The 11,467-nt window shown below is 36.3% G+C and overlaps 1 protein-coding gene across 1 annotated transcript in view; it reads right to left on the bottom strand.

Moving 5' to 3' along the window:
* Positions 1–11,467, bottom strand: part of LOC106881660 (nuclear pore complex protein Nup205) — a 331,146-nt gene that overhangs the window by 142,154 nt on the left and 177,525 nt on the right. The window contains exons 14-17 of the mRNA XM_052973459.1: positions 8,542–8,724; positions 8,026–8,079; positions 6,827–7,036; positions 5,136–5,318 (exon numbers count right to left, since the gene is read on the bottom strand). Coding sequence (XP_052829419.1) covers positions 5,136–5,318; positions 6,827–7,036; positions 8,026–8,079; positions 8,542–8,724 — 630 coding nt within the window. The remainder of the gene's footprint in view (positions 1–5,135; positions 5,319–6,826; positions 7,037–8,025; positions 8,080–8,541; positions 8,725–11,467) is intronic.

Genomic DNA, 11,467 nt, shown 5'->3' with positions numbered 1-11,467 from the left:
GAGAGAGAGAGAGAGAGAGAGAGAGAGAGAGAGAGAGAGAGAGAGGGAGAGAGAGAGAGAGAGAGAGGAACTAAGGGAAGTGGCTATGTGCCAGGTGAGTGGTTGAAATATGATAAAAAGTCAGGGATAACTGTCTTACTACAGAAGAGACACTTGGCTATACCAGTCGGACAAGTGGAGAGAGGTGTGAAAGGGAGAGAGACAGAGTCATGCTTCACTACAGAGGAGATACTTGGCTATCCCAGTAGCATAGGGAGGCCAAGGGAGGCAGGAGAGAGAGATAGAGAGAGAGACAAAAAGACAGACAGTCAAGAGTGTGAGAGAGAATAGGCCTACCAGTAGGAATAGTGAGGTGGGAGATACAGAAGATTTGCCATGTGTGAAGGAAGATAGCAAGTAATGCTGAGAAGAAACTGGAGGGGCCTGCAGAGTGTGTGTGTGTGTGTGTGTGTGTGTGTATGTGGTTGTGAAGGGGGGAGGGGTTATGGCCATAGAGGACATACCTCTATGTGTGGATGGCCATGATTTTACTTAGCTTGACATAACTTCTCAAGCACAGCAAATTACATGAAGTTTCAGTCCCTTGTCACCTCCTCAGTGAGGCCTAAAGTATGCAGATCCTTTCTCCCCACATTGTCCCAGGGGTCTACCCCTGTCACATGTTCCCTCCACATTTAGAGATTGGCACTTCTTTATGCAGTTGTCCTCATCCATATACATCAAATGACCATACCAACAGTCTCTTCTCTTGCATACTACATCTGATGCTTCTTATACCCAGTGTTTCTTGTAGATCCTTTTTACTGTGGTACATGCATACTGGCATAACCCATCCAGTAGAGCATGCTGGCCTCATTTCTTTCAAGTCTTCACATATCCTCAGTAGTCACAGCAAATGTCTCACTGCCATGTAGCATGGCTGTTTGTACACAGGTATCATACATTGAGCCTTTCACTCTAAGGGAGAGGCCCTTTGTTATCAACAAAGGCAGCTGCTCTCTGAACTTATCCCAGCCCATCATTTTGGCAACTATGCTTTCAGAACTACTTCCTCCACAGCTAACTTGGTCACCGAGGTAATGGAAACTATCTACTACTTCTAAGGATCCTCCTGGACATTTGAAGGAGTCCATTTTCTGTACATTCCTTGTACTTGCACATCTGACACAAAGACTATTTTCTCTATTAGTCTTCCAGTGATACTGCTGCACCTCTTATGTGTCCATAGCTTCGACTGGGTTCACTGTATGGAGTTTCTATCTACATCTTTTCTACATATCAAGCAGGGCCATCTACCTGAAGGGATCAGTAACTTGTCTGTTTTCTTACCTGCTAGGACTTTAGTCTTTACCAAATTGATTCTCAGGCTCTTTGATTCCAGACTGTGCTTCCATACCTGAAATTTCTTCTCTAGTTATGGTAGTGATTCAACAATAGGAACAAGGTCATCAGTGTAGAGGAGCTCCCAAGGGCAGCCAGTCTTAAATTCCTCGATAATGGCCAAGAGTACAATGATAAACAAGAGGAGGCTAAGAACCAATCCCTGGTGGACTTCTACTTGGACACTAAATTCCTTGCTATACTCATTGGCAACTTTTACCGTACTGACTTTTACATGGCTTTTACAGCTGTCACCAACCACTCATTTATCCCTAGCTTCTGCATTGCTCACAAGAGAGTGGGGAACTCTGTCAAAGGCTTTCTCCATGTCAATAAAAGCCAAATGCAAAGGTTTATTGACAACTAAGTATCTCGTTGCCTTACCAGGAAGATAGCATCAGTTGTGCTTCTTCCTGGCACAAAACCAAACTGCATCTCATCTAGGATAACTCCCCTTCTATAACTTTCAATGCCAGGTTCAGCAATTTGATACCTCTGTAATTATTTCTGTCAAAGCATCACCTTTACCTTCGTAACAGTTGACTATAATGCTGCTGCATCAACCATTTGGTATGACTGCCTTGTTCATAATCTGATTAACTACATGGGTGACCAGGCCTTATCCCACCTCTACCAGATATTTTAAGCATCTCACTAGTAATTCCTGATGAACCAGGTGCTTTCCCCTGTCTTGATATCCTTAATTGCTTTATCTAAGCTACTGTTAATTCAGATAGCCAGTTCTTCTGATGGATTCATGTTAGGCAGACTCTCCTTCTCTCATGCATTCTTTACATTTAGCAGCTTTTCCAAGCTTCTTTCTTTGCAGAATCACTAACTGCAAATGAGCCATCATCTATGCGAATGCACTTCTCTTCTACAACATGATGATTTTCTCTGACACTATCTTGCAATCTGAAACACCTGTGGTCCTCACACAGCAGAACACTGGCAAACTTCTTTCTTTCTGCTTCTCCTCGGACTAGATATACCAGTCTCCTTCAAGTTAACTGATATAGTTCTCAGCTATCACCACCCTTCCAGTCCTTCCACCACCATGTCACTCTAGATCTGGTTGGGATTTTGAACCAGCCACAAATGTGGTCTGTGGGTCTCTCAGTAAGTTGTCCCATAGGAACTTCTAGTTGTCCTCTATGTCTGTAACTCCTCTTCATTTTCTTTAAATGCTTCCATTAGGACATCTCTAAATCTCTGATTATTCAAAGGATCCTTAAGTTACCAAATCGCTCTTTTCCAGACTGGTCTGCTTCATGGAATCCTTCTAGCCTGAAGACTGAAGTCACTAACGATTAACCTATACTGAGGGATACATAGTTCACCAGGGATGGTCTTTACATGTATGAGCAACCAAATATATTGCTTCCTGGTGAGAAAGTAGTCAATCTAGCTAGTGTGGCTACCAAATTCATAATATGATTACCAGGTGACTGGTTGGATTCCTGAATTTGGTGTTGCAGATCATTAGGTTATTACACACACACCACAATATTTCTATCATGGAAACTTGTAAAGCACCCCACTCTACATAATACAATCTTGCAGAATGCAATCTGGAAGGTAGTTTCAACTTACTGTCCACTGGAAGCTTACCTTTTTTTGATGAAAGCATTTACAGAATTACCATTCAGTGACCCTCAATTTTTTCTAATTTATGGAGATCAGCTGAAATGAAAGGGGTGCCATTTTCATCTACACGTTGTTGTGCAGATGTAGGTAGTAAATTGAGTTGCCTCTTATCTCTGTATGTGGTCACTAGCAAGTTTCTTTTCTGTCATTGGATTATTTCACCTCTTTTTTAAAATTTTGCTTCTTGTTCTTTTTTTATATCCAACAGCACCCTTTTCATACTTGCAACAACTGTGGTACATGGATATGCTGGCCCAGCTTCTAAATCCACCCCAAGTTTGACCGAACTAAAAAATGAAGAGATAATATATAGCCCTGGTTATGGTAAGGATGTGATGAATCCTAAACCACATGGCTTACATTACAGTCCCTTTTCCCCATACAAAAATCGATTTGCTTCATAAATCTTTTGTAGGAGGAGAGGATGGCACTGGATGGGTGCCACACACAATTCCTTACATAAATGTGGAAGGAAAATAGATGAACAAGAATATCCGAACAAATAACAATCTTTAATTTTCGGCTGTACAAGCATTTCATCTTAGGACAATCAGTAGCCAGGTCGCCTTGGTGTGGAAGCAGCAGAGTTGGTTTAATCACAATTGTGAAGGCATTCTTCACAGTTTAGAAAATGTGCAACGCTTTCAAATCTCCAGCTACACAGAGCTGGTCAAATTGCGAACGTCTCAGGTCAGCAGCAGAGGTGAAGAGAGAGCTGCTGAGGACACATCTACATTGTTCAGCTGCTAGCGTTTTGAGTGAGATACAAGAGAATTTTTGCTGCTGCTAGTTTCCTGCATATGCAGGAACTTCCAGCAGGCCTTCCAGAAGATTCCAACCCTGTGCATGCGTGCTGGAGACCCTCAAGATGACGTCACTACACTTTCAAACTTTGCTCCTCCATTTTGTTGGCTTTCAGAGCATATACTGTCAGAAACATACTCAACCTTTATAACCCACCATACCATTATTAAAAGAGAGGTCTCTCCCTGGTTTGTAGAATGTTTCATATGTATTTTGAACATAGTCAATGAAGGGTCTTATTTTAAATAAAAAATCAAAGATCAGTTCTCCATGTACTGATGAATTACAAGTGTCTCTTACATGCAGATACTGTGATAATGTTAAAAACCAAGGCCTTGTTATAATACTGGAAACATAGTGATCTCCAAAAGATTCATTGCCGCTCCAGTTGTTTGTAATTTTGAGAAGCTTACTTACCCCCATAACAATATTAATTGCAAAAACTATTTGTTTCATATCTTTGTTTATATTCTGCATAACAATTTGTTTCCACAGTAATTTTTATCAACAAACTAATAGCTTTGTTTCCTGGGAAAGACTGTGACTAGGTCCAATCTCTTCAGAAAAGTCTTTAAGAAACAGTTTTCAAACTTTTACTCCATTCAAGTGAAAATCCATTTTTCTTTGTTGCTATTGGAACTTTTGATGGAATCACTGGTTTCACTTTTGGAAACTGAAATATCCAATTCATAATCACACACCATGGGGTTTTTATGTTCATTGTATATTTTGTTTAATTTCTCCATGTTTTCCACTAAAAATACTTCAAATTCTGATTCACGTCTTGACAAAACAAAACTGGCATCCATTTTACATCAGTATTAAAAATTTTCAGAAAATGAGTGTAGAAAAAATTTGGAAAAAATTCACAGAAATTCACACCCTAAATAATGTTGGATACCGTAACTCAATTGTTTACATAGTAAAATAATGTATTTTTCATGACTTTACTAATAAGATTTGTGCTGAATTTTTCATGTAAATATCAATAGGCTATTTTGGGCATATACAGGAGAGTTGGTAATATAAGCTTTTAAAATTCATGGGCGTCTATAGGCAGGTTGGTAATAAAAAGGTTAAATGAAAGCCATGGAATGACCAAATGACTGTCTAGAAGTTGTATGCTACATAAACAATATTGGATATTGTGGGATTTGTTTTTGGAAACTGAGAAGTGAGAAATTCAGAAGATCAGTGAGCTATCATGACATAATCTAGCAATATATCTAGAATCAGAGTTTATATAAAGCTGTTGAAAAGAAAAAATTAACATATTTTGGTTTTCTTAACCTAATTCTACATACCATTTGTAGTAGTCCAGAATCATTGAGCATTAGAATTAGCAAAACATGTCCAGGTAGCCTATTCAGCATAGCCATATTTTCTCCTTGTCCTATCTGAGATTCTCCAATAAAATGTTCTGGTTGAATTTTATGTTCACATAATATCTTGTAAAGAATTTCCACTACTCTAATAGCAACATCCCACTAGAAATAAAACAGAAGAGAAAAATTATACACAAGTAATCAAACATATATTTAATTTATAGAATGTAATTAACAAAATAATAAGTTACTCAGAGTTAATGATTAGATATGAATTGCATAAAGACATCAGGTACATATCCTATATAAGAAGAAGGAGGATAGTTGTTAATTAACTTCTCTAACAATGCAAGTCACTCTTATTCTCTTTCATTAAAGACTACCAGGTTTGTGGAACACATTTCTACTATGTTACCCACCAGTGTTCCATTGCTCTTGCGAAATTCAGAAAAAATATTTACTGATGATGATATTAGCAAAGCATTTGATTGTGTCTGGTTCAAAAATCTCCTTGCTAAACTGCTCACTGACAGGCTTCATCCAGCTTCTATTTCTTGGCTGGTCACACATATTCTAACTATGATGTAGTCTAAGATTAGTTTATAACCTCAACACTCTTGCTTTTGTGCATTAAGGACTTGTTCATTGTCATTTCTACAAACACTCACTGATATCATATAGGTATAACCCATATTAAACATGTAGTGTACTACATTCTGAAGATTAGCCTTCTTCCTTAGAGCCTGGAATATTTCAGAAATGAAAAACTGCTGAGTCTCTACCTGGAAATTCCTGTTACCACACACAAAAGCATCCAAGACTGCATTGAAAAACCTTCCTGTTAATCGAAAAGGACTCACCCACCATCACACACCAGTCTCTTGCCAACAGACATGCCGTCTTTTCACTTTATTCTACAGCAATAGAGCTCACAGTATCATATTGCCACCTGAACACACCTGAAACAAATTCAATGTCTTCCCTTCCAGGCCCCAAACCAACTACTATACCCAATTTTTCCCCACCCAGATCTTTCATATTTTTCTGCAGTCAAGACACCAACTGCATAAACCTGAAGAGTCTCAGAGGACCTACAAAGAACCTAGGCACAGTAGCTGCCTCCTGAATCACAACTTTCAAAATAAAATACATGAAAGGTGCATTTTGTTTACATACAGATTAGTGCTAAGTAGTGTTATTTGTGTAGGAATGCTTGTATTAAAAGAGACAACACATTTCAATAACATACAGCAAAATGTGAGAGAGCTTGCTATAATAGAGAAATCAAACAAGAAAAAGCAATTAGTTATGGTTATCATATATAAATCTTTTTTGCAGAAAAACAAAAGCCTTGATGGTAGCTGAGGGTGTTTTCATTTAGCTTATAGTAAGTACTATAAGTATATTGCAAGTACAGCTGCAACACAGCTTTTAGTATTATTCTTGGGGTTTTTTGCTGATTTCTGAGTTGTTCACTCAGTAGTAAATGTAGAGGACATACTAATGGGGATTATCCATGAAATAACTTTTATATTTGAACTATATATTCTTATTATTAGCCATATAGCAAAACCTGCTAAATATATAACACATTATATTAGAGTTAGTAATCCAACTTTCAAACTCCTAAGCACCCAACTTCTATATTAAATGGAAAAAAGAAAACTTACCTTTTCTGTTGGATTCTTGTAAGCTCTTGAAAAGCATTTAAGGAATACTCCATCAATAATAAAATCCAAATAAGGTTGAAAACCAGGAGATCTGTGTCCAGCACCCAAACCAGCTGGAATGGAATGATCAATTAAGGTACTGATCAGGTTAAGAAAGGCTCTTGTTAAAACATATTCTTCATTACGGCTTTCAACCTCTTCTAATTCAGTCTAGAAGATACAAGACAAAAATTAAATAAATAAATATAAACAACATATCTCAACAAGACAAAATCTACATCAGAGATACAAAAAATGATCTTAACTTATGCCAAAGAATAAAGTAAACCATTTGTCAAACAAGCAACAGTTATGTTATCTATGGTTTGAAGTTTTGTGGCCGCACATACACATACAAGCCATAATATTTTAGTATAGCATTGTGTGAATGATTATGTGTAAATTAGTTACATTATATGTATGACTATGAGACAGGAAATACAGAAACATACATATAGACATACAGAATATAAAAAAGTTGGAAGAGAAATAATCTAGTTTTCACTATGTTCACTTTCAAGACTCAATTCACTATCTGTTTCTCTATCCTTAGTTACTTTGTTTTTAAGTACTGAAAATAAAACATCCTGTTCAAAATACATGATCAGTTATTATTTTTGCATTTCTGATTTGTAATCACTGTTACAAAATCTGAAGCTCAATAAACATGTGGAAAAGTAATAGAAATAAGAAAAATGAAATACTAAACACCCTTATCTTTTGAGAGACATTCACATTGTAACAAATGGTCAATGTACAAGTGCTATTTAACTAACATAATAAGAAGATTCAAATCAGTATTTTGATTTTAATATTAAAATGTAAATTTAGACAATTAAAGGCATTCTAATAAGGAAGATATACTACAAAGCTATATATTTTAATTTAATACAACATTAAATTTCAAATTTACATTCATTTCAACAGATCGCCAGCAATTGCTTCATTAGAAATTGCAGTCCTAGAACGTAAAGACAGACAATATGCCACTAAGCATTTTGCCAAGCATCCTAATGATTCTGCCAGCTCATCACCTTAAAGGAGTCAAATATCAAAAATGGTAATTTTTATCAGTTATCATTCAAGGCATGTTTATTATAAGAATTCCTTTCCAATATGTTAATCATTTTTTTTGTAAGCTTACTGAAAAATGAACTTACCTGTATACCTCCAAGTTGGTGGTGTTGGCTAGAGTTGCTAATGGTGCTTACAATCTGAAAATCACACAACTTTTATATTATAGTGCTATGTGACAATTTGACAATATAATTAAATGGCTGTTGCAATATTTGAAATTAATTTCTGTTCAGTTAGTAATTTTGATCTAATGTCAAGCCATAAACTCTTAGTTTTTGCACACCCTCCCTTGTTTTTACCTCACATTTAAGATATTTGCATGCATTCCTGGATTATTTAGATTTTCCATTACAATATATTCAAAATCTTTGTGAGCTGACTGATTACTGACCAAGTATACTAGAATTATGACCCTGATCAACTGTTGAGTGCCAAGCAATATAAATGGCACTAAGTTCTAATAAAAGCAACTGTTCAAAAAATAAACTTGCCTGCACATGCTAGAAGAGAAAATTAGATAGAAAATATTGGGGGAAAAAATGAAGTAATGTTGTTCACCTAAAACAAATAAGGAATAGAATTAAATATGTTCGTATTACCTGAGATGATTCCAAACCCTGCCAAATAGTCCCTGCTATTTCAGGGCTTTTTGCCAGAGCTGTTAAGGTCAGCAAAACTTCAGCTTTTAACCCTACAGGGATGCTACAACTAGCCAAACCAAACAAAACTGTCACTGCCATCCATTGCTGATTCTCATATATTGCTATACGGCTTTCTTTGTTCTGCAAATATTCAGTATATGATAAAAAAAAAAATAAAAGATTGCATAGAAATATTCAATAAAAGATCCAAGAATCATGTTGTTTTTTGGCTTCCATTGGCTGGAAAAGTTTACAAACATATTTTAGGAGTCAATAGTTTTCAAATGGATAAAACCAATATAATTCAAAATTCATGACAACAAAGTCTTAATGTTGCATATCGACATAAGTTTTGTTATTTGCAGTGCTATCTTTAAAAACTACACAGTAAGTAGTAATTAGCAACATCAAAAAATAGACAACAGTAATATCACATCAAAATAAGAGCTTCAAATCACAGATTTCATCAGCAATTAAAATTGCATACCCACCACTTTACTACACTTAGTGATGAAAATCCAAATTAATGAAGACACCCACCTTTACACTTAAACCAGAAGGAAATCTCATGACAAGTACAAAGCCTAAACACTAAAACATTGAGTTGTCACACTTTATTAACACCTTTAACAGTTGTCACACTTTATTAACACCTTTAACAGTTCATGGCATGAGTCAACAAAGGAGATTTTATGTAGTCACTTGACTTCCTAGAATTACCAGCTAAATCTCCCACAAATTACAATATAAATTTTAAAAAGAAAAGAGGCCGGATAAAGCATTGTTAGATTCACTAGGATTGAATAAAAGAATTGGGACAGTTGTGGCAAAAGTACCCTTAACCAATGGTCTGCTCAACGAAAGCTGACTTGAGGCTAAACAACAAAAATGATAACTTATCAAAGACAGTCAACTACCGAGAACTTAGAAAATGGGCAAAAATATAATTTCAAAACCACACAACTGAAGTTAAATAATCTCACATAGATTCACCACTCTCAGATTCACTTTTGATTGACCAATTTCACTAGCCACTTTACAAAATGGATTTAAACCACAACACTTAAACAAACAAACAAAAAAATACAAATCTTACACAAGTTATAAAGGAATGTTAATAAGAAAACAACACCCCAAACATACCCTCCTAGCTAATGTAAGAGATAAGACAAAAATAGCTTTTTGGAATGTGAACCATTTTAGCATGTGCACATGGTGTAAAGACCTGTTGGCATTCCTGAAAAATTCAGTCTCTTTTCCTTGTGTGAGTACTCACTCAGGTTTCTTGTCTAATAGGCAGTTTTGTTTCTGCCAATTGCTATAAAATCATTTTTATCCAAGTAAAATGTGTTATGAGTTCTTTTGCGGGAATCTAGTAGGTTATATCTTACTCGTCTACTAACCACGGTCCAAATTACATTTACAGTTACAACAGTGACATCGAAAATGAGATAAAATGGCTATTTCTTCTGAACAAATGGAAACGCTTCCTGAACACCAACAGAAACAATCTGAGGTGGCACAGTTTAAAGTTATTGAATTACTGATTCAAAAATTATCTATCAACTCTTAAGCAGCTTCAAATTACATTACAGAATTTATTTTTGACCCAATTGCCGATATTACCTTTGATTCATGGTTTGCAAATGATGAAAATATTTTTTGCATTAACTGTTCAAATTTTGACAATCAAGTGCAAATCAAATCATTATTAATTAAGCTCAGAACTAATGAAGACACTAAATACATCAACTATATATTAACAAAGATATTGGCTTCAATGAGACTGTTGAAAGTTATACACCAGTAACATTGTTGCCCATCTTTGTAAATGATTTGCTGTATAACCTGGAATCACATTTTTTTTATCAAAAATATATAGAAGGGTTTATGGCTGGTAAATACAACAAAAGGTCTTCCATGCAATACACTGTGAAATCTTTTAACACCAAAAACTAGGGTTAGTGCTTTCTTTTCAATTTGATTGTAGTACAGAGGTTTATCTTTGGCTAGATATTCCTCTTACTGTTGCCTTACCACAAATATAGCATCAGTGGTGCTTCTGCCCAGCACAAAAACAAACTGCATCTCATCTAGGCTAACTCTCTCCCTAATTAGTTGGGCTATGACCCTCTCTGTAACTTTCATCAACTGATCCAATAATTTGATACCCCTGTAGTTATTTCTATCTAAAGCATCACCTTTACCTTTGTAGCAGTTGACTATGATGCTGCTACACCAATTATTAGGTATGACACCTTCATGAACTACCTGATTTACAATGCGGGTGACAAGACCATAACCCACACCACCAGATATTTTAAGCATCTCAGCGGTGATTCCTGATGAGCTTGGTGCTTTCACTGACTTCATATCCTTAATTGCTTTATCTACCAGGGTACTATCGATTCGGGTATCTGGTCCCTCAAGTGGGTCAATCTTTGGCAGAATCTCCTCCTCCCACTCATTCTCCATATTCAGCAGTCTCTCATAATGGCAACTCTAAACCGCTTTCTTTGCAAAGTCATTAAATGCAAGGGTACCATCATCCATGCAAATGCATTTCTCTCCTATGACCATGGTTTTCTTTCACACACAGTATTGCAATCCAAAATACTTCAGTTCTTTGGTCCTCACATCGCTGAACATTGGCAAACCTCTTCTTTTCTGCTACTCCCTTGGCTATATATACCTGTCTCCTAGCTTCCCTTTTGGCTATCTCATACATTCTCCTGCTACCCCCACTCTTCCAGGCCTTCCGATGTCGGTGTGTTTACGTCCCCGTCACTTCGCGGTTTGGCAAAAGATACCAATAGAGTAAGTACCAGGCTTACAAAGAGTAAGTCCAGGAGTCGATTTCTTTGACTAAAGTGGTGCTTCAGCA

Source organism: Octopus bimaculoides, chromosome 15 (genome assembly GCF_001194135.2).
Source record: "Octopus bimaculoides isolate UCB-OBI-ISO-001 chromosome 15, ASM119413v2, whole genome shotgun sequence".
Classification (NCBI taxonomy): domain Eukaryota; kingdom Metazoa; phylum Mollusca; class Cephalopoda; order Octopoda; family Octopodidae; genus Octopus; species Octopus bimaculoides.
Note: the sequence above shows the minus strand (reverse complement) of the source record. Positions and strands in the feature narration are given on the sequence as shown.